A 25,183-nucleotide genomic window follows, 5' to 3' on the forward strand; every position below is an offset into this window, starting at 1 on the left:
CTTTGTACATGCTAAGGTGAAGTCAGAAGTCTCAATATCATATTTTAAGCTATAATTTGAGGAGTATTTTAGAATTCTAGACATAGAGGCAGAATGAGCAAGGTTGATGACTTCATTATAATGCATTTTAAGGCTTTGTTGCAGACAGAACTGCATTCGCAGTCTCTCGAACTTCTCAAGCAGCCCTGTTGTTTTGTTGTAATAATTTTTTTTGCTAACTACACTGACATTCTCAATTTGTACAAGATAACAGGAGTAAGTTCTTGCACATACTGTCCCCCCTATCTTCTTTCCTTAGTGGAAAGTGCTGTATGTTTTGTGCCTTGTGTGAATGGGGAGCAGAGGACAAGGGGTTAAGGTCTGCGCTTATTTCTTTGGAATAGCACAGGTTGCTGCTTCTTAGGAGTAACGTATATAAAAAGTTCAGGTTCAGCTCACTCCTGCTTGATTGTGTGATGAGGAACAGCAGCCTGTAATGAGGCACTGCATTGCAGCCCCGTGATTGCTGAATGAACAGAATCCAGGGAAACCTTCTGTTGTGTGGGGTTTTAGACTGGTATTTTCAAAGATATGTGACTAAATCTCCATTCTGAAGACATCTTTTTTATTATTTTCCATTGCAAAATAGTTTGGCTAATTTACAGCTTAAACGGGGGGGGGGGGGTGGGGGGGGCGGTGGAGTTTATGGAAATTATCCTATCTAATAAAAGAGTAATATGCAAATTAACCATCACTCCAACACAAATATGGCAGCACCCATAGCTACAAGATGGTGGTGCCCAGTCCTCTCAGCCCCACTGGAGTCCTCCAGTCCCAGGGGGGCGGCCGCTGAGAGCAGGGCCTGCTTGGCCTTCGCCCGCAGCGACCCGGGAGCACCAAGCAGGCCCCGCAGACACCAGAGAACCAAGGGGAACCGGCCTATGCAGTCAGTAGGTCATCCCCTGAGGGCTCCCGGATTGGAGAGGGTGCTGGTTGGGCTGAGGAACTCCCCCTCCCCCGCCCCACCGTGCACGAATTTCATGCACCGGGCCTCTAGTTTTATATTTGTTTTAGAGAACTTTAGCTATCTAATTGTGATTAGCATGATCTGATTTTTTGGTTACTAATTTATTTATTGCTGTTCTTTTACAGAAAATTCTTCCGGGCGGAAATACATCATTTGATGTAGTTTTTCTTGCAAGAGTAGTAGGAAATGTAGAAAATACTTTATTTATTAATACATCTAATCATGGGGTATTTACCTACCAGGTAAGAACCAATATTAAAACGTTCATGTGTTTTCTAAAATATAGTCATCACCTTCGACCTATAACATGACCAGCTTTTACAATACAATCTCTCTTCAATAACTTTTAAGGATAACAGAAAATGTAAGAGTTTTGACTTGAAACATTTGTATACCTATTGTTGTATCTGTGAATATACCTGTTCAAATTAGATTGAACAAATGAATAAAGCTACTGCTAAAGTGTTAATGTAAGATTGATTGACAAAAGAATCATAAAAATATTTTCACACTAAATTCTTTTCAATTTTTGCATACTTGTGAAACATACTCAATAATAGTTTCAAGATTAAAACATACATGTCTGCTTTTCTTAGTAAATGTATAGTTTTACATTTTTTTAATAAGCTTATTTTTTATGTACAGTTATTCAGGTTATTAAAAAAATACCGTTTTTTGAATCAAAATTTTTGTAATCAAGTTTATCAAGATTTTTAAGAAGTCCTCATACTTTACATACACTTCTGCCTGTGTTATAGATACTGTTATTCTCAATTTTTTAGATAAGGAAGCTGAAATGTATAAAGGTTTTTTAATTTGCCCAGATTATGCTATTAGTAGGTTGTTGAGCAGAAATTCAACCCATGACTTTGTAACTCTGAAGACCAGTCTCTTAGCCACTGTGCTATTGCCATGGAACTCAATGTTTCATTGTTTTACTTGACAGTTTTTGTGATTTTGTTTTTGAACATTTCTTCTCCAGTGCCCAGAGCACTTGATTTATTTTGAAAACTAGTATCAAAGTAAACATTCCATTCAGTCATAAGCATATATTGTACTTATTTAATGAAAAGAAGTCTTTAATGGTTGTTTAGTAGGCAGTCAATAAACTTTTAAAGGCTTGTATAGATAAATAGCCATGGTGCTTTATAGATGACACTCATATTAACACATTGCAGACCAGTAGTTTTATTGCTAGCTTTACCCAGTGGCCAGATAAGTTTCTATTGAACGAGTACAAAAAACGTTTTACATATATGTTAAAGGCACGCTTTAAAATTAAATTGCCCATTGCATTTTGAAGTTATTTATTACATGTTCTTTCAAGCTAATACCTTTTTAACCCCTAGAGTGCTGGGGAGCGCAATTGCGCTCCTCCTGTCTTTCGCCAAAAGTGCCGGGAGCTCTATCTAAGCTTCGAAATGGTGTCCAGTTCTAAGTCTGCTTTTATTAGTGATGATGATATTGCTAAATATGTCAGTGTAGTAAAGGTTTCCTTAAGTTTTTGAATATGTAACTTCATTTACTTGCGATTCATAATTTTTTTCCTAAACTGCTGTAAAATCAGCAAAAATGCCTTGGCAATTTTAGCATAGTTCCTAGGATATTTGGTTGGCACTCAAAGAATTAAAGAATTCTCGTGACTGGCCATAAGCCTTAGAACAGAAAACATGAGAATTCTCGTGATTTGTCCGCAATGTGTTAACATGCACCTGTGGAGTAAATAAAAAGACTGTCATTAGAATATGAAGACCTTTGTCCTGCAGAGGCACCCCAAGTGGCCTTGGTGTCATGGCCAGTCTGGACTAGTTGAGTGTCATGATCAGGTTGTTCTCAAGTGAGCCTCAGTGGCCAACTGTCTGTCTTTACCTCAGTCTTCCTTCTAAATATCTATCGATTCTGTCTATCTCCCTCCTATTCACTGCCATCTTCTAAGCCAGGGGTGGGGAACCTTTTTTCTGCCAAGGGCCATTTGGATATTTATAACATCATTTGTGGGCCATACAAAATTATCAACTTAAAAATTAGCCTGCTGTATTTGGTCAGACATTTAATTAACTCACCCCTAATGCTTTGGCAGGGCCAGCCAAATGATTTTGTGGGCCTTATGGGGCCCACAGGCCGGATGTTCCCTATCCCTGTTTCAAGCTGTCATTACCTCTCGCTCTATTACACAGTAGCTTCTAACTGGCCTTCCATTCCGCCCCAATCCCTGTAGTCAGAGTGGTCTTTTTTTTAACATAAATCAGACCTAGTTGACTTCCCATGTACGTCCTTGGGTCTTCCCATTGCTCTTAGAGCAAAGCGTAAACTGCTGGCCAAGACCTACACGGATCTAAGAGCCCGATTCCTATATAGATCTCCTACCTCATCCCATTTACCATGCTTCTCTTTTTCTTCCTGATCTTCAAACTAGCCAGGCCCTTTCCTGCCTCAAGCCTTTGCCTGTGCGCTTCCCCTTGCCTGGAGCCGCTCCCAGTGCTGGCTTTTATCATCTTTCAGATGACAGCTTATGTCACATGCACCCCCCCCCACCCCGGAGAAGACGACCCTGACCACCCTCTGTAGAAGTCCCTCCTTCCTTTAGCCAGTTGTTCTATATCACATTTCCCATTTTTTAAGCCTTCTATTGTTACGTATTCTCACGCATTCTAGAATGTACGTTTCATGAGAGCAGGTGCATTATCTGTCTTGTTCACTATTCAGTTATTCACTCCTGTGTTTGTTTGTGTCTAACACATTGTAGGCACTTTGTAAATATTTGCCATTTGAATGACTGGCTAACACTGATTAGTCAACCCAGGACCTCCCATGTGGGCATGACCTGGGGCTGGGCTTGGTATTTGAGAGATTGTCTGGGCCCTAGATTCATCTTTTAAGGGTTGGAGTAGGGAAATCTTTTGAGGCCCTTATTTTCTTGTCTATCCCACAACTTCATGAAGGACTGCTGTCATTTTATTTCCAGTATATCATATAAATTATTCCAAATGCTTGTATTTGTAGTAAATCAAATATGTAGCCAAATCAGATATAGAAACCACATGTGTGCTCCTTTTAAAGGGAGTTGAAACTTTTCTCATCTGTGTTAGACTCACCAGTTTTCCCTAGATCAATCAATCATGACCTATAAAAATGTTAGTTATACAAGCAACTCATACTGCTTTTTTTCCTACTTTGAAACAGGTATTTGGAGTTGGAGTTCCAAATCCTTATCGATTGAGGCCATTCCTTGGGGCTAGAGTCCCTGTGAATAGCAGCTTCTCACCTATAATAAACATACACAACCCTCACAGTGAGCCTTTGCAGGTGAGTCTGATGGTGATTTTGGTAGAAATTAATGCTTAGCTTAAAATCTCCGTTTTCAAGACTTTAAAATAATGGGGTTTTAAAGATGTGTTGAAGAGGGGTATTTTTATGCATCTTGCTGTGGCCTAAATTTTGAATGTCAGCAGTCTAGATACTGGATTTTTGGAACCATTACAATTATGGCTTCTCTGGTATTACAATTTAGGCAGCTCTGCATTTAATTTAAGAAGAGTTTTCCACTATACAAGGCTTCTACTTTTCTTGCATATAATCTCTTTCTGGTCCAATATAAATTTTTAAAAACACAGTTTATACTTTTATTTTTATTTTTATTACCTATTTTTTGATAATAAGTTTTTGGTGATGGTAGTCTGGAAATTGAAGTCTAAGAGAAGGGTAATAGAGAATCATGATTAAAAGCAACTTTATTTTTATTTTGTTTTCTTTGTTAATTCTCACCAGAGAATGTTTTTTCCATTGCTTTTCAGAGAGAGTAGAAGGGAGTAGGGGAGAGACAGAGAGAAATATCAATGTGTCTCTCTCACATCAACCAACTGCCTCCCGCACATGCCCCTGACCAGGGGACAGAGAATGAACCCGCAGCCCAGGCAGGTACCCCTGACCAGGAATCGAACCCGGAACCCTTTGGTGTGTGGGCTGATGCTCTAACTACTGAGCATACCTGCCAGTGGGAAATTTTTTTTAATCTAACTCTTTATCTTATCCAATCTTTTAGTAGTAATTGTTTTTAAATTTGAAATCTCTCCTCACTGGTTCCTTGTCTCTTCCACAGTGAGTGTGGCTGGTTGTGGCTTCTTCAGATATTTTCCCAAGCCCCACCCACATCCCTAGTGACTTCCAAGTACAGGACATTTGCCACCGCTATAGCTTATCTAGTTCTGTTGTCTGTGTTGGATGGAGATGCGGTTGCTTTCCAGAGTGGTTCCTAATATCTACACCCAGAGCCCCCAGAGTTCGTTAGGACCAACCCTGCAGGACTTACAATATCTTGAAAATGACAAGTGGAGGGAAATACTATATATTGTGGTGAGCTGGTAACCAAAATGGTTTTTATCATCCAAGAGCCCTCTGGTAGACATGTTCATAAACAATGAAAGGGGAAATGAGGAAGAGGACGAGATTTTCAGAGCTTGAATTGTGAAGTGCTTAGGAATCCTGTGCTGAAGTAGTAAGAAAGCAGTTTCTCCCCAGCACTTGCTGACACTGGCTGAGGAGAGCTACTAATAATACTCTGCCCGGAGTTTAACTTTTTAAATTTATCTTTATTGTTGAAAGTATTGCAGTATTGCTTTTTTTTCATTAGATATCTTCATCACAAAAGGAAAAATCTTGTGTCCTGCTTGCTTGTACATGAAAAGTGTTCTCTCTTCATCACCATCACTCTGTTACTTCTATCCTTTTACGCCTTTAGGTAATGATGTATTTTCCCTGCAGAAACCTCGTAAATTCTTGCTACTTTCTTGTTTTGACTACTTTTAGTCAAAGACATTGAAACAAAAAGCTTGTTCTTCTTTCTGTCAGACCCTGCTGCAGGCGCTGCCCGCACTGCCACAGGGAGGTGACAGAGCTCCCAGGGCGCCCCCTCTGGGGCGGCCGGAGCGGAAGGAGGGTCCTGGACTGGGCAAGCGGTGGGCGGCCTACTGTTGTTTAAGTGGCCTTACAGCCTGTGCCTTTTCTCCTCAGCCTCAAGCCATCAGGCTATCAGCTAGAACAGTTCCTTCTCTGGATTCAATACTGACTTGTTTTCTTTGGTTCATCTATAGTCTTTTTCTAGTTAAACATTTTAATTCAAGAAGATTTAGCTCAATAGACTTTTTACCACACACAAGAGAGCAAATAAAAAAACCAAAGCTGTCTTCTTAAAACCAATGTAGATTATCTGGAAAGCATTCTTCTTGAGGGAAACATTTTTTTTTAAATCCAAGTTCCTACTTGATGGGCGTTTTAAAGATTGATATATAATTGACATATAATATTATATTAGTTTTAGTTATACAACATAATGATTCCATATTTGTATACTAGTATATTGTGAAATGGTCACCACAATAAGTCTAGTTAACATCCATCACCATGCATGGTTACAATCCTTTTTTTCTTGTGACAAGAACTTTAAGATCTACTCTTAGCAACTTTCAAATATGCAAAACAGCATTATTAGCTATAGTCACCGTGCTGTACCTTTACATTCCCAGGACTTGTGTATTTTATAACTGCAACTCTGTATGGAAGTCACCTTAACCTAGTAGTTCTATCATATGTTATACTGTCATTAGTCTTAACCTTAAGACTTTTTCTGCCCCTATTTCCCCATTTATTTCTCTGTTATCAGTAGTGTAGCTTTCAATCTTCTGTTTCCAAACTTTGTTACACTTATTTTCTTAATACCTTACAAGGTTAAATGAAATAATATGTAATGTTTTCTATTTTGTTTTGTATTTTTGGTTTTTGTTTGTTTTTGTTTTTTGTTAGGGTTTTTTTGTTTTTGTTTTCAGAAAAAGTTCCATAGTTACCCCATCAGTTAAGCTGTTATTACTTACAATCAGTGTAATAATACTCAGAAAAAATCCCAACTCACTAGTCTGCCCAGTGCATTTCTTTAACAGTACCACACTCACCAAAAACCTTTAAGCTTATACTAAAGTATTACTGTTTTCCTTCTTGGTTCTTTTTCTATAAGCCCCTGGAGGACTTTTGTAATAAAACTACTGAGGTTTCCATCCATTCTCTTATTACTTCACCCCATATTTGCATAATTAAATGTACTATTTCTTAGGAGATAGGGTTACCTGTCATTAAAGGAAAGTCTCCTACCACAGGACCTGTTCTGTTTCTAGCTCTTTACTAAGAGAAAGGAAAGCAGACGTCCATACACAGACTTACAAATGCAGTGTTCATAGCAGCTTATCTGTAATGACCAAAACTGGAAACAACCCAAATGTCCATCACTAGGTGAATGGGTCAAAAATTATTGCATAATCCACAAAATTGAAAAGAAATGACCTATAAATACATACAACAACATGATGGATTTCAAAATCATTACACCAATTAAAAGCAGCCAGACACAAGAATACAGACTTGTGATGCCATTTATATAAAACTTTACAAAATACAAACGAATCTAGAGTGGACGAGAGCAACTCAGTGGTTACCTGGGATTGGAGGGGGTCTGAGAGGGGCAGGTGGGTTGCAAAGGGCATGAGGAAACTGGGAGGTAATGGGTATATATCATATCTTAATTGAAGTGGTAGCTTTACACTGTCTTCCTATGTCAGACAGAATACTTCACCTTGTATACTTTAAAGATGTATAGTTTATTGTACACCAGTTATACTTTTAATGAGTAGTTTTATTACAAACCTCAGTAGTTTTATTACAAAAGTTTAAAAAATCATGAGCATAGGTATAAGCCACAGAGGCATTAACAGCACCTGTGATTTTGCGGCCAGTGGAAACCAAATGTTTTCTTACTACATTAAAATTGTTGTATATGTCTCAGAATAATACACTCTTCTCTGTTTCACAATTATAGCAGCTATTAGGTCCATTGCTGGGTCTTATTATAAACTAGGGGCCCAGTGCATGAATTCATGCACCTTGAAAGGAACTGTGGGCTGCGAGGCTGCGGTAGCACAGGGGTGGGTCTCGGCCCATCCTCCGTGCCCTCGCCCAGCCCCTCCCGCCGCAACCCCTGGTCCCCTGTCTGCTGGCACCCCTGCTCCCACCGCCACCACTCCCACATGCTGATGGTGCTGGCCCTGCTCACACCCACTGACAGTGCAGAGCAATTGGGGCCGGCACCAGCAGCAGGTGCAAGTGGTGGCTGCTGCCCTGATCGCTCCTTGGGAGCAGGAGGAGGTGGAGAAGCCCTCAGGGGTAATCAGGGCTGCAGCCGCCACTCATACCCACTGATGGTGCCGAGTGATCAGGGCTGGCGCTGGCAGCGGGTACGTGAGCCAAGCTGGACCATGGTGCACAGGAACAAAGAATTATCAGTAACCACCAGAGGCTTGCCCCGATGACAGAAACCGGCACCCCTCCTTGGTCTGGCACCCCTGCTCACCTACTCCACCATCCTGCCATGGCCAACGCCTGCCATGTTCTGCACATGCCCCCGGTGGTCAGTGCACATCATAGCGACCGGTTGTTCAGTTGTTCCTGTTGTTCCATTGTTCAGTCTATATGCCTATTAGCCTTTTATTATATAGGATGTGTGAATAAAAAAGAACTTGTGTTACTATAAGAATTTGTATTTCTATAATTTGATCATTTTCATAAACTGTAAATGTCCTATGGATGGATTTTCGAAAATTCAGTATTTGAGACACCTACACTGTTTCACAGTTTAATATTTCAAAGTCAACTTGTTTTTGTTAAAACTACCACCATTGTTTACACATATGGGGCACTGACTCTGGTGGTATTACATGACACTTACCCTACATTTATATTTGTAAATGTTTTTAAATCTTTTCTGATAAACAATTAGGTTATCAAACTTATTTCCATATAAACAGCAAGTCACATGCATTGAGGATATGATTTTGAACTTAACTGCCATGGCTCTTTTGTCGCAGGTTGTAGAAATGTACTCTAGTGGAGGAGATCTTCACCTAGAACTTCCAACAGGTCAACAAGGAGGGACCAGAAAATTGTGGGTGAGTGCTAACCCCTTTTCTTCTCACATGTGGTCGCACGAAACCAGTGATTTTCTTAAATACACCAGAAAAGACTTAATTCCTTATCACCTGAAAAAATATGGGTGACGTTTTCTTAATTGCTATCTTAATATTACATTTATATCAAATATATTTGAAAATTGGATGAGAGAGTGAGAGAAAAGTAATTTTTGGAAAGAGCAGTGAATAAAATTGGTGGGATCTTTAATCCACTGTGGAAAGGAAGAGATTTTATATTGGTAAAGTTGTCTCTGAATCTAATTGCTTATAATTTGCTTACTCTAAGATTTATAAATACAACCCTGTGGGAAGGTTCCATTCGATTTTTGAAGGTAGAGAATTGACCGGTCAGACTTATTAGAGGAGATGACATTTACAGAGGAAACATAGTCAAGCCTTTTATGATGACTTGGAAATTTTTAAATTCTTAGGTGACTTATGTCCACCTTTAATATTGTTGAATATTTAACAGTAGTTTGTGTCAGTGCATAGAAAACCACTTTTCCTTAGAGAATACTACTAAATATTAACCAAATCAATGAATATGTTGTAACTACCTTACTTGTAAAGGTTCCTGCCATAAGAGAGTTTTGGGTTTTAATGTCATCTACCGTGCTTTAATCAAAGGGGGAAAAGGTGTAAGTAAATGCAGCTTTTGTACCAAGGCCACTCACACTGACGGTGCCACTCTGAGTAAGTTCTGAAGATCAATGTTTCTTTATGAATTGCACTGTTAAACACCAGTCTCAACCAGGGAAAGGATATGTAGGGCCTTTTTAGGACTTAAACATTTATATGCAAATTTGTCAGTGATCAGCTAACAGCTAAGATATAGAAACATACAGTGGGGCCTTGACTTACGAGTGTCCCGACTAACGAGATTTTCGAGATACGAGCCATCTCTTGGCCAATTTTTTGCTTTGAGTTGCGAGCTAAAACTTGGGTTACGAGCCAGCTTCAGATACCCCACCGCTAGTTGGCACAGCGAACGTCACAGTGAACGCCACATCAGCCCAGCATCACATGTCTCACTCGTTCACTTCTTAATTTGACATACAAGTAATTTGAGTTACGAGCTCTGTCACGGAACGAATTAAACTCGTAAGTCAAGGCCCCACTGTACTATCAGGTAGTAATACATAATAGTTAGTCCATTTACTAGTATATCCTTTCTGTAAAATATTTTACCTTATAGTTATTATTTGAAAAGCCTTTGAGAGAAATAGTGTATAAAAACAATGCTTCAGAAAATTAACTTTATACAGTATTAACTTTGTATATTTATCTAGATAGAAGAACTAAGAATTTTCTATGAAATACAATTGGTATCTAATAAACATAAGAGGATTCAGGTTTCTAATTAAGAACTATAATGAATGTAGCAGAAATTACGTAATGTTGTAATACTCCCAGTGAGTACAAGAAAAGATAGAGTGACTCTTAGTCCTACAAAGCTAGAGAGAAAAATGTCAGTTGGCCTTGACCTACCCCCAGCTCATTTTCAGTTCCTTGAAAATCCAGAGACCACGCCAGCTCCCAGAGATGGGCAAATGGGATGAGTGGATGGTCTCGCTCTCGTGGCCCCAGGAGGGTTCCAGTTGCCTCTGTCCTACATTAAAAAGTTGAGAGTAAGGTGATTGAAGAAAATAAAATGTAAAACACAAGGATTTCCTAAAATATGCCAAAAGGTGCAGAGAAATTCTCATCATCCCTTGGAAGCCAGATTATTCTAAAACCAGGAAAAGAATTACACTTCCCAAAAAAGCCTATTTTTTTCAATGTCTTCTTCCTAGTGCCTGAAAATTGGTGCTGTCTTCCATGACTACAGCCTTCCAGACCACAGTTGGCAAACTGCAGCTCTACTTAGAGGCTTTGTTTTTGTTAGGTCTTAAAGGAGAGCAGAAAGGAAGCTCTCTTGGTTATCCATATAAAGGCTCCTTCTATAAAACCTTCCTTCTGATGGTGACATTTCTGTTGGTTAGAGAATTTCAGGACTGAATTATACACCTAGGCACCACCCATACATTGAAGAACAACTGATTTTATGGATTAATTCTACCTTTTAATGGTTATTTTGAAAGTGGCAATGTATATTTTTGACATTTTAACATCCTCCCAAATTGGAATGTATTTTATAATCAGTGGAATATACTTAATTATCATTGTATTTTTTCTTAGTAGTTATCCTATATAATAAAAGCCTGATATGCTAAGTGTCTGGTCGGCCATTCAACCAACCAAAGCGTAATATGCTAATGATATATGCTAAGGCCTCTCAACCGCTTGCTATGACATGCACTGACACCAGGGGGCAAACAGTCGACCAATTGACCAGTCACTATGACCTGCACTGACCTCTAGGAGGCAGACAGTCGATCAGTCACTATAACATGCACTGACCACCAGGGAGCAGATGCTCTGACCGTGTTAACTTGCTGCTGGGGTCCGGCCGATCAGGTCTGAGCGAGACGAGCCAAACACGTCCTGGAGCCCTCCCGCAGTCCCTTCCTGGCTGGCCAACCTCCCACATTCCTCCCCAGCCCCGACCCTGATCCCGATCCTGCACCAGTGGCGTCCCTTGGCCTGGCCTGCGCCCTCTCGTAATCCGGGACCCCTCAGGGGATCTCAGAGAGCCAGTGTTGGCCCTATTCCACAGGCCAGGCCAAGGAACCCCACTGGTGCACAAATTTGTGCACTGGGCCTCTAGTATAAAATAATTATGCATCTTTTGGTCGATGTCATCTTATTTAATAATCTAGTGGCTTTGGAACATTACAAAAGGTGTGCTACATTATGGTCTGTTAATTTTTTGTCAGGAAATTCCTCCTTATGAAACCAAGGGAGTGATGAGAGCCAGTTTTTCCTCCAGAGAAGCCGATAACCACACAGCTTTCATAAGAATAAAGACTAATGCTTCAGACAGCACAGAGTTCATCATTCTTCCTGTTGAGGTTGAAGTTACAACAGGTTTGTGGAAAACTGAAGGCACTGCAAGTTTGTTTGTTTGTTTGTTTGTTTTCATTGCATCTGACTCTGGCAAAGTGAAATATAATTGTTTACTTTTCTTCTTTCCAAGCTCCTGGAATTTATTCCTCAACAGAAATGTTAGATTTTGGTACACTGCGAACACAAGGTAAAAAAAGAGACAGTGTCTTTATAGGTTTTAAAAAAGCCTGTTCAGTACTAAATGGTTCTACTTTAACCCCTTTGTAATTCAGCTATGAAAGTTCCTTCTAGTGCAGTGGTTCTCAACCTGTGGGTCGCGACCCCTTTGGCAGTCGAACGACCCTTTCACAGGGGTCGCCTAAGACCGTCCTGCATATCAGATATTTACATTACAATTCATAACAGTAGCAACATTACAGTTATTGAAGTAGTAATAAAAATAATTTTATGGTTGGGTCCAACATGAGGAACTGTATTTAAAGGGCCAGAAGGTTGAGAACCACTGTTCGAGTGGGTTGTATGATTTTGTACAAATCTACTGTGGGGAACTGAGAATCCTTGCAGTTTATACCCATTTCTCTGAGGGACACCATTGCTTACCAGATGGCAAAGGAAGGCCATGGGATACCTTCAGAAAGGTTTTCTAAATGGAAGTTGAGGCATAAAGTAGCATCCCTGTGTTGGAGTCCAGTTCCACACCAACTTCTAGATTTTTGTTTAGATATTGATTATTTAATTGCATTATACTGATATGATGTTAAAGATGAGTCCAAGATGGTCAGAGAAAGAATTCAGATTCTAAAATTGAAAACAATCAAGTTAAGGATTTTTTAAGGAAGAAGTGAGAGTGTAGTTGACCATTGAACAATGTGTTTGAACTGCTCAGGTCTGTTTATATGTAGATTTTTTCAATAAATATACAGTTGTCCCTCTGTATCGCAGGTTTAGCATCTGTGATTCAACCAACCAAGCATTGAAAACCGTATTTTCAATTTGTGTTTGGGAATCTGTGGATATGGAGGGCAGATTGCATTGTTCTGTACCTTTTTATATAAGGAGCTTGAGCATCTGCATATTTTGGTATCTGCTGGGTGTCTTGGAACCAATCCCCCTCAGATACGGAGAGGATGTAGTTAAGTTTTAAGAGGGTCAAAAGTGATATGTGGATTTTCAACTACGTGGGGATCTGTACCCCTAACCTCTGTGTTGTACTTGTAATTTGGGATGTCTGCGGACCATATGTGATTAAAAATTGCTTGTTTGAGATTGAAGATCCATTTTTTAATATTAGATTCAGTTTTAATATGATGATTTCACATTGCACATTTTTAATTTGCTTCATTGTGCTTTGCTAGAAAATTACAAGCTTTAATGTCAGCTTCACTAAAAAAAAATGTTTTGTTTTGATTTGGTTTGTTGAGGTGGGGGAGTTCTTTTAACACTCACTGTGTTTATGAGTAAGGTGATTCTACCTAATTTTTTTTTTATTAATGTGATGGCCATTTTATTTCACGTTCTAGAATAGATTCAATTTGATATCTAATAAGATTCTAACTTGCTATAAAACACACCGTTTTAAGAAATATTTCTTTTCCTCAATTTTAACAGATCTACCAAAAGTTTTAAATCTTCATTTATTAAATTCAGGAACAAAAGATGTACCAATAACAGTAAGTTTTTACTTATCTTTTTTCTAATTTATATATTCTTTGTGTTTAAACTTATGGCAAAGTTAAAAATAATTAAATTCTTCCTCTAAAAGAACTTTGTTCTGTGGTGACCTGGTGACAGCTTGATTCTAAGTATGATGTGAGAAACCTATTCTGCCTTAACCACCAAATTTTAAGAATGAGAAAGGAAAGTAGGCGGTCTTCTCCAAGTAAAGTTTGAACCGAGGTTTATGAGGTTGACAGAATCATATAAAAGACGTGGATTCTGGTAAATCCTATATGGCATGTACAAAGAAGACAGGTTATACGGATTCCGTCAGGTTTGGTTGTTAGCCTTAATGTATAGAAAGGTAAAAAGAGAGAGAAAAAATTCAGATGTGGTGGCAAGAGAAATCATGAAGCAAAGAATTATGGTAGATAACAGTAGAATGCTGTTAACATTTGTCACAAGTGTTCCTTGTAGCTGGCAGCTCTAGTAATTACCCTAGGTAGCATACTATAAACTAGGCCCCCACTTCCCCTCACACATATACACAGAACAGATGACTTTTATGCCTTATAGTGGAATTGGCATGCCATTAAATGGTTGTAGGTATGAAAAAAAAGGACAGGGATATTCATATTTTGTGGTAGGCATAACCTCACCTCTTAGTGAGGTCTCCAAGATACATTCATAGGGGAAAATGGAAAAGGAAAGCAGTACATTTTTATTATAACATGTGCTGATTGTTAGAAACCTAAATTTGGAGAACTCTGATAAAATGAGGGAGAATAGATAGGCTGGAGACTTAAGGGATGGCCAAATCCAGAGTTTACCACCAGGTGGTAGAGTAGAGACCAAAGAGAGGAGAGTATACAAACCCAAAATGAGGAAGTGAGAGGTTGTCATCCCAGGTAACCACATTTTAATGCCCTAGTAGGATCATAGGCAGTGTCTTTCACCTCTGACTTGTATCTCTTCCTGCTAAGTGGAAGAATTGGGGGAGAGGGAGCAAAGGAAGTGGGGTCTGGTAGAGAGCTTCCCTTGTATGCACAGGGGCTGAAACCACCCCACCTGGGGTTCCTGTCCCTCCAGTGTTAGGCAAGTTGAGAGAGACCTGTGATGCCATTGGCTGTGTATACTGCCATACTCCTGGGGTGGGGGTTCTTCATGGGCCCAGGACCTTTCCATTGATGACCTGGCCACCCTACCATTGAAACAAAAACACCAGAGCAGTAAGCAGCAGTATTATGTCTCTTGTTCTTGTTATCTTTCTTCTTAAATAGTAACCGTAGTGTATATCCTATATAATAAAAGGCTATTATGCAAATCGACCGGACAGCAGAACGACCGGTTGCTATGACACACACTGACCACCAGGGGGCAGATGATGCCCCCGGTGGTCAGTACACTCCCACAGTGGTAGCACCACTCAGCCAGAAGCTGGGCTCATGGCTGGCAAGTACAGTGGTGGTGGCAGGAGCCTCTCCCGTCTCTGCGCCAGCGCTAAGGACCCCTCGGGGGGATGTCCGACTGCTGGCTTAGGCCCAGGAAGTGGGCCTAAGCCAGCAGTCGGACATCCCCTGAGGGGTCTCGGACTGCACGAGGGAGTAGGTTGGGCTGAGGGACAGCCCCCCACCCTCCGGGCCCCAGTGCACAAATGTCATGCACCGGGCCTCTAGTATTTTTATAGACTTGCTTTCAAAAATATATTCATTTTAAGTGTGTGTATGTTTTAAATACCCTTTCTAAAAAAGGGCTATGCTGCAATAACACTCTGTTTCTTTGTTTGACCTTAAAATAGCTGTCACGTTATGAATAGAGGTGTGTGTGTGTTGTTGTTGGGAAGTGTTTCCTCCTCTTCTATTTTTGGTAAGAGTATGTAAAGGTTTGGTGTTAATTCTTCTTTAATGTTTGGTAGAATTCACCAGTGAAGCCATCTATCTAAATCCAGGCTTTTCTTTTGGGGAAGTTGAAAATTTACTAATTGAGTCTCTTTATTTGCTACTAGAGGCCTGGTGCATAAATTCTTACACAGGTGAGGTCCAGCCAGCCCTGCCAAACAGGGCTGGGCCGGCCAGGTGGAAGGGCCACGGGAGGTTGGCCAGCCGGCCCCGCCCCCCACAGTGCGTGTCATAGCGACAAGTCATTCGGTCATTCGGTCGTTCTGGTCATTCCAGACGTTTAGGGTTTTATATACATAGGTAGGTATATTCACATTCTCTTTTTCTCCTTGAATCAGTTCTAGTGCTTATTCTTCCTAGGAATTTTTCATTTTATCTAAGTTATCTAATTTGTTGGCATACCATTGTTCATAGTATTTTCTTATAATACTTTTCCTGTGAAGTAGGTAGTAATGTCCTTTTTTTTGTCCTTGATTTGAGTAATTTAAGTCTTCTCTATATTAAAAATTTTTTTTATCAATCTAGCTAAACGTTTGTCAATTTTATTGATCCTTTCAAAGAATTAACGTTTGGTTTTGTTAATTTTTCTATGACATTAAAATACCTTTTATTTTATGAATGAAAGTAGTAGGAGGAGGAGATTCTCCTTCCCCCATCACCAATATCCTCACATTCACAAAATAAAATTTAGAAAACCTCTCTTAGACTTCCCTCCACAAGCATAAACACATGCACATTCTAGATTTTACCAGTCAGTGAAATTCAAAGGCCTAGGAATCACTGCTGTATGTTAACATTTTCAAATCTTTCTTTCATCCAGAACTGTGATTGTTTTTTTTAATACTTCATTTTTTATTTGTTTGTTTTTAATCCTCAGCCGACGATATCTTTCCAGTGATTTTTTTTCTTTAGAGAAAATGGAAGGAAGGAGGAGAGACAGAGAGAAACATTGATGTAAAAGAAATTCATCGGTTGGTTGCCTCCCACAGGCACCCAAACTGGGGCCCGGAATTGAGCCTGCAACTGAGGTACGAGTCCTTGACTAGAATCGAACCTGGGACCCTTCAGTCCTTGGGCCGATGCTCTATCCACTGAGCCAAACCGGCTAGAGCCAGAACTATGGTTCATTTTTTCAAAATTTTATAGTTTAGTATACCAGAATTTCCTGTCCTTCTGCTAGATTTGTCCTGGTTGCTTTGGCCCTACTTACTTTCTCTGAACTTGCTAATGCTGGATTTCTTCTTTAGCCTATTGTTTACATGGAGCAAATTTATCCCATACCTTGTAACATAGCCACACTCCCTTTGACAGAGGGGCATGAAGAAGCACAACTTCCTAGCAGCATCCAAGATTCCTCTTCAGCTTTGAGTAGCAGTGTGAATGCCAGTGGACCACTCTGCTATTGCCTCTGTTTGAGATGTCAGATCATTTGTATTGTTTGTGTGTTCTGCATGCTTTTTGTCTGATACTGGTTTTTTCAGTGTGTGGGGGGCCATTGCACAGAGAAGGGTCAGAGTGGGAACTTTGGTGCTTGTTGGACAGACTTCAGGCCTGCCATCACTCCTCCCATGTGAGGGTTTAGAGTAAGCATGTCCGCAAGTTTGACATGCTTGGTTTAGAGATTTGATGGGAAAGTGCCTTTACATAGCCCAATCTGGTCCAGGTTTTTACATACAGTGAATGGACCACAGCAAATGTCTTTTTCAATAAACATATCCTAGAAAAATGAAATGAGCAGTTAAGCCTAAGAATGTGAATTAAAAAAAGTTAGTGTTCAGTACATTTATGATGCAATTAAATAGGCCCATGTACCTCCTTTTCTCTTTTATTTGCTCCATGAGAGGTTCTTCACAGGGATTACCTTATTTAATGCAACAATTCTATAAGGCGCATGGCTTTTCCAAATAGTGAAAATGAGTCAGGGTTGTTTTTTTTAATTCTCATCTAAGGATTTTTATTTTATTTTTTAGAGAGAGGGAAAGGGAGAGACAGAGAAATATCAGTGTGAGAGAAACATCAGTTGTACCTCCTGTACATGCCCCAACCAGGGATCAAACCTGCAGCCTTTTGGTATTTGGGATGACACACCAACCAACTGAGCCACCTGTCCAAGGCGGAGTTAGAGCTTATTATTATTATTATTATTACTAGAAGCCCAGAGCACGAATTGGTGCACCAGTGGGGTCCCTCAGCCTGACCTGCAGGATCAGGTTGAAACCGGCTCTCTGACATCCCCCAAGGGGTCCCGGATTGCAAGAGGGTGCAGACCAGGCCGAGGGACCCCATCGGGGCGGGGAGGGACATGGGACGTTGGCCAGGTGGGGTGGGGACTGCAGGAGGGCTCCAGGGCATGTCGGCCCATCTTGCTCAGTCCCGATCAGTCAGACCCAGCAGCAAGCTAACCTACCAGTCAGAGCGTCTGCCCCCTGGTGGTCAGTGCATATCATAGCGACTGGTTGACTCTGCCCCCTAGTGGTCAGTGCACATCATAGCAAGCGGTTGAGCGGCTTTAGCATATCATTAGCATATTATGCTTTGGTTGGTTGAATGGACAACCAGACACTTAGCATATTAGGCTAGTATTATTATTATTATTATTATTATTATTATTATTATTATTATTAAAACAAAGTATAGGAAAGCAAGCAAGAATTTATTGGCCACAGCAAAAACATACATAGGAAGGACATAGAAGAAGCAACAGAAGAGCCTAGGCTGGGCTGCCTTGGCTCATCTGGGAAGTCAGAGAAGAAGGGGCCTTAGAGACAAGTTCAGGAGGTTAGCCCGGGAAAAGCTGCCACTGCCCACTGCTCCCATGGTTGCAAGTCTCATGTCCCTAAGAGGGTAGGGGGTAGTGCCTCTGGGGGAAGGAGAGGGAGATGGGAATGGCACAGGTGTGCTCCCTGGAGGGAGAGTGCCAAGTGAGAGCATTTTTTTTAAGTGACTTATTCAACTAAAAACTCAGAAATTACATGAAAGTATATTAGGCATATAATGACATTTAAGTCTGTATGAATATATCATTTTAATTTCAAATTGGTATTCTATTAAAAACCTATTGATCTGCCCTAGCTAGTTTGGTTCAGTGGATAAAGTGTCGGTCTGCGGACCAAGGGGTTCCAAGTTCGATTCCGGTCAAGGGCATGTACCTTGGTGGCAGGCTCCTCCCTGACCCAGGCCCTGGTCAAGGTGTGTACAAGAGGAACCAATCAATGTGTTTCTCTCAACATCAATATTTCTCTCTGTCTTTCCTTCTCTCTTTCACTCTCTCTAAAAAATCAACGGAAAAATATCCTTGGGTGAGGAGTAAAAAAATAATAATGAAAAAAAGAAATAAATATAAACCGATTGATCTATATATATGTCTGTATATCTCGTCTGTATCTGCCTTTGTATGTATTTTTTCTAATATCCAAAGCCTACAACCAGCCAAGTGTTTGGATAGATTTGTGTTATTTCCTCATTATTTATTTCTTCATCAATAAATATTTTATGAACATCAATTATATGCCACCTCCTGTGCTGAGTACTGAGAATACAACAGTGAATCAGACCACCAAAGTTATACAACATCATTGTAGATCAAGCCCAGTTCTAAGAAAGAAAGAAGTAGAATGGCATGTGAGGGTAGGGGATGGTTCAGATAGGGTTGTCACTTGAGCTGACATTTGTGGTCATAGCTGAGGATTAAGAAGTAGGCACCCATAAGAAAAATTGGTAGACAAGTGTTCCCAGCACAGATAGTGGCAAGTACAAGGGCATGAGGCAGGAACACCTTTAGATGTCATGGGAGGTGCAAAGGTTGAATGTAAAAGGTGAGGGCAGGAGAGTCACAGGGCTGCTGGGGCTCTGTGGTGTGTTAAGATTTTAAAGTGCAGTGAGAAATTACAGAATTTTAAGCATTTATGTGTTGTAAAAGGTCACAGTAGCTACTCTGTGGAGAATGAACTCCAGAATATTAGAAATCTTTTGCAGTGGTCCACTTGAGATGGTGGTAGCTTAAGACTTCTTACCTTACCAGCCAGAAGATGATCGCATGAGTTTTATGAGAGCTTCCTAAGGCTTTTCCTGTATTTTTCTGCGTAATAAGCCAGACTTCAAAATTGATGCATTTTAGGAGGGCCTCTGCCCTCCTCCATTTCACAAATATGTAGCTTTCAGGGTAGTCTAGGCAGGGTTGTGTGTGTTTTTTAATTTCCCTTCAGGGAATTCAGTCTCTGAATTATCTTTATAGATAGAGGACTGTTGAAGCAAGCAACTCCAAATACAGGTCCCCCACCTGTTAGTGGGCAAGATGTACAGGTCACACCTTCCTGACATTGATCGTCTATACTGCAACTTTGGGAATATTTAGAAAACATTCATGGAACATTAATGTTATAAAATCTGGAGTAAGTTTGCTTGAGATGTTCTAAGAGGAACACTTGCCCGAAGTTTCCATACTAATTTAATTGATGAGTAAGAGTCACAGGTGTACTCATTCATTTTACCAATATCAACTTGATAGGAGCCTTAGCAAAGTTGTGTTACTGTTTTATACAGTTAGTAGATACTGCAAGGTTATTTTCCTTGCTTGCTCAAATGTTGTAAATTTCGTAAAGTTCTGGGACCTTGAGTCTCACTTGAGAGTTGGGTACGAGCGCTGTGAGAAAAGACTGGAACTCTATTTAGAACCTGGGGGAGCCTGCCTTTCCTTGGAATCTTGCCACATTTTTTTCCGCTTCTTGGTTGTCTTTAAATAAGCAGCAGCTATTAACTGATACTGTAACTGATGTTAGTGTAAATATGCTTATTACAAGTTAGTAATAACGTGTTTTTTATTTAAAGCCACCAGTATAAGCCAACTATTTCAGGGTTTGGTTTTGTTTTGTTTGTTTCCTTGGAAAATGGGTTTTAACTGATTTAGGGTTTTTTTTAATGGCAACAATTCAGACTACTTATATAAAACACATCAACTGAATATTTGTTAACTATTAGTGCAACATATTTTAAAGTAATAATATTGAGTATAAAATTTTTCTCTGGTAAGGAAAACCTTAGCAGTGGTGTTTCATATGAGAAGAACGGTTTTTTTTCACCAGCTATCCTAAGCTCCTAGCATGTACAGTGACTGTGTTGTAATAGACATCATCGTGTAGCTGTTTCCCACGTGGCGCTCTGCAGGCTGACGGCACTCAGAAGTGTTGTGGCTGTTCGTGCTCCGTGTAGTCTGGAAGCTTGCCTGGCACAGTCACGGTCCCCTTGCTGCTCTGTCCTAGTCAGTCAAGCAGGTGAGAGAGTTTGGAGCCATATTTGTGAAAGTCCTCCGCAAAGCTTTGTAAGATTGTCTCTGACAATCTTGACCTCAGGATGAAACTGGCTAATTTGAAAACACAGCAAAATTAATAGAATAAAAAATATTGTAGCTAGATGGACTCTTGGAAGATATCTAATCCAAACCCCTAGGGTTTTACAGATGGAAAAAATCAGGCCCACAGTGGATGGGCAGCTTACTCAGTCCCACACTGGTCACTATGGGATTGTCACATGTGCTCCTGTACTGCTTCCCTTTCCTTCAGAAGAAATACTAACATAGTAGTACGGTGTAATGGAACCAAATGAAACGTTACCCAGTTTTTGTTCATCTTACAGTTCAAACTGCTTTGAGCACACACACACACACACACCCTTCAAGGAATGAAGAGACTTGTACTTTTTAAGTGGTTGCTAATTACAGTAAGCTTATTGATAATAAATATATTAATACTAGAGGCCCAGTGCACGAATTCATGCACAGGTGAGGTCCAGCAGGCCCAGCCCCAATCAGGGCAGATCAGGGCAGGGCCTGTCGAGAGGAGGAGATGGCAGGAGGTTGGCTGGCCACCCACACCAATCAGGGGCTGATTAGGGCCAGGCCGGCTGGGGGAAGGGGCCCGAGGGCGATTGACTGGCGGCCCCCCCCCCCAAATGGGGTGGGGGGTGCCAATCGGGGTCCAGCAGCCTAGGGGAGGGGCCATGGGTGGTTGGCCAGTGGCCCTGCCCCTGATTGGGGTGGGGATGGAGGCCGGGCAGGGGGAGGGGCTGCAGGAGGTTGGCTGGCTAGTCCCACCCCCTATTGGGGTTGGTGATCAGGGGCAGGGCTGGCTGGGGAGAGGGACTGTGGGCCAATCAGTGTGGTGGGGGCCCATGGGGAGCGTGGCCCGCTGGGGGGAGGAGCTGCAGGAGGTTGGCCAGCCAGCCCTGCCCCCTATTGGGGTCGGGGGTGTGTGATCAGGGGCGGGCCTATTGTGGTAGGGCAGGCTGATTAGGGGCGGGGGTGGGCGGGGGGAGGGAGGGGGCATTTGGCCAGTCGGCCCCACTCTTGATCAGGATGGGAGAGTCCCATCAGTGGCGGGCCAGCAGGGGGGGCTGGCTGTAAGGTTGGCCTGCCGGTCCCACCCCCTGATCAGCCTGGTTCGCTGGCCACAGTGGGCGTCATAGCAACCGGTTGTTATGGTCGTTAGCTGTGAAGATTTCAGGCACAGAAACTACAGAGCTACTTAGGGCCATGATTCCAGGCCCAGTCAAGACCTACTGATGACTGAGTTACCAGCAGAGGGCCAGAGATGCTCTGCCTGTAGGTAGTGGAAAGCAGTGTGTGTAGTGATTATGTTAGTGCATGTTTGGGCATGGGTGTCAGGTGAAGAAGGGCCCCGGACCAAGTCGGGATCCTCGTTTCCAATTCTGCCTCTTGATGCCTAGCTACTGAAACATCACTCAGTACTGCACAGTTCTCTTCACCTCTAAACAGGGAAAGAAGGTGGAATCTCTAAAGTTCCTTCCAATGAAAAGTGCTTCGTGTCAGTGAGGATCATCAGTTAAAAAGCTACTTTTTATTAAGTTTAAAGAATTCTGACCTCTTCCGATTACACATCCCTGCGATCACGTCACTGCTCAGTGCCACAGCTGGGAATGAAACCCTGCCCCTGGCCAGCAGCACCTCGCTTGCACAGCACGCCCTGGAGCACAGAAAAGAGCGTTAGGAGTGGCTCTGCAACGCCTTCTTGCCAAAGGGGCAGCAGCCCCCAAATTCATGTTCATTGTTCATCTTCATATAGCCAGGATGACAAATTTTTGTATTATGGATTCTTTCAGAGCGACTCTGTCATAAATCTTCATGTCTCCCTCTCTTTTTTATGACTTAGGCATTCACTTGAAAAAGTAAATACCTTTTTTTCTGTTTTATGTACTCAACACCCCATATACTAGTTTGTCTTTAGATTTTTATCTATCATACATTTTTCTTTTGATCATTTTATTTCATAAAGATATTCTACTGAAATTAATTTGACATTTTATTAGTTTGGCTTACTCCATTTTAAAGGGACCACATAAAGTTTTAAAATTTTGATTCTGCCTTACTTTTCCAGTATACTTCCCAGTGTAATGTAACTGAACAGTTAGACTAAAGCATTACTATCTGTATTTTTCTCTTTGCAGAGTGTTCGACCCACACCCCAAAATGACGCTATAACGGTACACTTTAAACCAATTACCTTAAAAGCTTCAGAAAGTAAATATACCAAAGTTGCAAGTATTAGTTTTGATGGTAAGTATTAAACTTTTTCTAACACAGTGGTCTTATTTTGATAAACAAAAGGCCTCTGTATCAACATCTTAATTTAGAGAACATCAAGAACTCTTACGTGGCTGTTTTATGAAAGGCAAGATAACTTTACAAGCCTAAATTAGTATTGGCAAATACAGTAGAATTAAATTAAATTGAATTAAATTAAAACTGGGCTCTCCTCTATATATCCCAGTTATGCTTTGTTTTAATTATGAAGTCATTAATTTTTATAGTTAGGTGATAATGTATTTGAATTTTGGAAACATGTTTGAATTTGAGAGCAAAAATATTCTCTAATGTTTTTATATATTGGCTTTTATAAGCACAGCATACAGTGCTGCCCAAGCTAAAATAATAACTTTTGTGATAGAATTATTATGCTGTATATTTTGATACTTGAAATGTTAACTCAACCTCGACTACCATATTTGAGTAGTATGTTTTTATTCATTTTTTCCCACTTTACTAGAATATTTTTCAAATAGTGACTTAATAGCTGCTTAACTATATGTAATTAGATTTAATGAGAACTGAAACTTGCAGTGGGGCTTTTGTCTACGGGGCCCATCAAAGTGAGCATCCCTGAAGCTTAAACTTTAGCTGTATGATAAAGCCATGTTTGCTCGCAGTCCACATTTTACAGCTAAGCTCCTCATCAGAAGAGTGTTTGATCAGTGAGTAGCCTTCTGCATGTCGCAGAACGCTGGCACACTGCACAGTGTGAGAGCACCGTGCTTGCTGCTTGCACGTGGAGGATTCTCAGGAGGGTTTGGACCAATGCACTGGCTGGGTGCCACCTTCAGTCCTCATCCCATGAGCTCAGAGAAAACTCCAGAGGAGCTCAAGATGAAATATGTTGCATACTATCATAATCCAGCTGTCAAATAGGATTATAGAAGGTTTTGATGCCACAATTATTTCCAAGCCTGTGATAAACTGTCTCTGTGTTGCTAAGATACCACAATCACGACCACCAGTATCAGTTTTAGCAGGTACATTCTCTTTTCTTTCCAAGAGAGAGAGCAGCCAATAGTAATTCCTGACCCCTGAGAGCCCTGAGAACCCACCCTCCTACTAAGTCCTGGGAATGAGGTCTGCATCAGGGCAGTGCTGTTCCTGCCTCCCATGTCCTCAAGCTCCTGGGCTGGCACCCAGGAAATGTTTCCATTCTTGAGATGAATGAATGTCAGCGATGTTGGTTCTTCTGAGATCATGGGCTCTAAAATAAGTGCTGCTTAAAGAAATTGTGTAAAATTAAATACAGAGGCAAAGGGGGAAAGCATTGTTTAAAGCAAGTGCTATATTTCTTTATATGTCGACTTAAGAGAGAGGAAGGGAGAGAGAGAGAGAGAGAGAGAGAAACATCAGTGATGAGAGAGAATCATTGATCGGCTGCCTCTTGCATGCCCCCAACTGGGGATCCAGCCTGCAACCCAAGCATGTGCCCTGACCAGGAATCGAATTGTGACCTCCTCATTCATAGGCCCACACTCAACCACTGAACCACACTGCAGGCACAAGTGCTATATTTATTAAAGTCTATTTCTGTCTGATATAAATATTGCTACCCCAGCTTTTTTTATTTGTTTCCATTTGTATGAAATATCTTTTTCCATCCCTTTACTTTCAGTCTCTGTGTGTCTTTTATTCTAAAGTTGGTCTCTCTCTTTTTTTCTAAGGTTGGTTTCTTGTGGAATATATATATATATATATATATATATATATATATATATATATATATCTTGTTATCTATTCAGGTACTCTAAGTACTTTTTTTTTCTTAATTGGAGAGGTTTTATTTTTTTAATGCTTTCTACATTGAACCTCAGTGAATTAAAGCAAAAGGTTATGAATAAAAAGTCCAGAAGTCTAATTCAGAAAGCAAGATGAGTCAACATTTGCAAAATGTTTATAGATCCTTGCAAATATCTATTCCAATTATACGTCAAATCATATTAGAGTCGGCACCAGGACTGTAGAACGTGCTCTTTGTAATGGAATTTTATTTCACTTTTTAAATTTATTGTTGAAAGTATTACAGATGTCCCCTCTTCAAGCCTCCCCGCACTATTATCTGTCC

At 40.7% G+C, this 25,183-nt stretch overlaps 1 protein-coding gene across 1 annotated transcript in view; it reads left to right on the forward strand.

The window, feature by feature from the left end:
* The window catches only part of TMEM131 (transmembrane protein 131), a gene marked incomplete at its 5' end in the record, with an annotated part of 200,920 nt that overhangs the window by 110,718 nt on the left and 65,019 nt on the right, over window positions 1-25,183 (forward strand). Inside the window, 7 exons of the mRNA XM_081100672.1 lie at window positions 1,132-1,248; window positions 4,190-4,312; window positions 8,914-8,994; window positions 11,832-11,982; window positions 12,092-12,148; window positions 13,570-13,631; window positions 22,974-23,082. Coding sequence (XP_080956798.1) covers window positions 1,132-1,248; window positions 4,190-4,312; window positions 8,914-8,994; window positions 11,832-11,982; window positions 12,092-12,148; window positions 13,570-13,631; window positions 22,974-23,082 — 700 coding nt within the window. The remainder of the gene's footprint in view (window positions 1-1,131; window positions 1,249-4,189; window positions 4,313-8,913; window positions 8,995-11,831; window positions 11,983-12,091; window positions 12,149-13,569; window positions 13,632-22,973; window positions 23,083-25,183) is intronic.

Source organism: Myotis nattereri, assembly GCF_964212035.1.
Source record: "Myotis nattereri genome assembly, chromosome: 10".
Classification (NCBI taxonomy): Eukaryota; Metazoa; Chordata; class Mammalia; order Chiroptera; family Vespertilionidae; genus Myotis; species Myotis nattereri.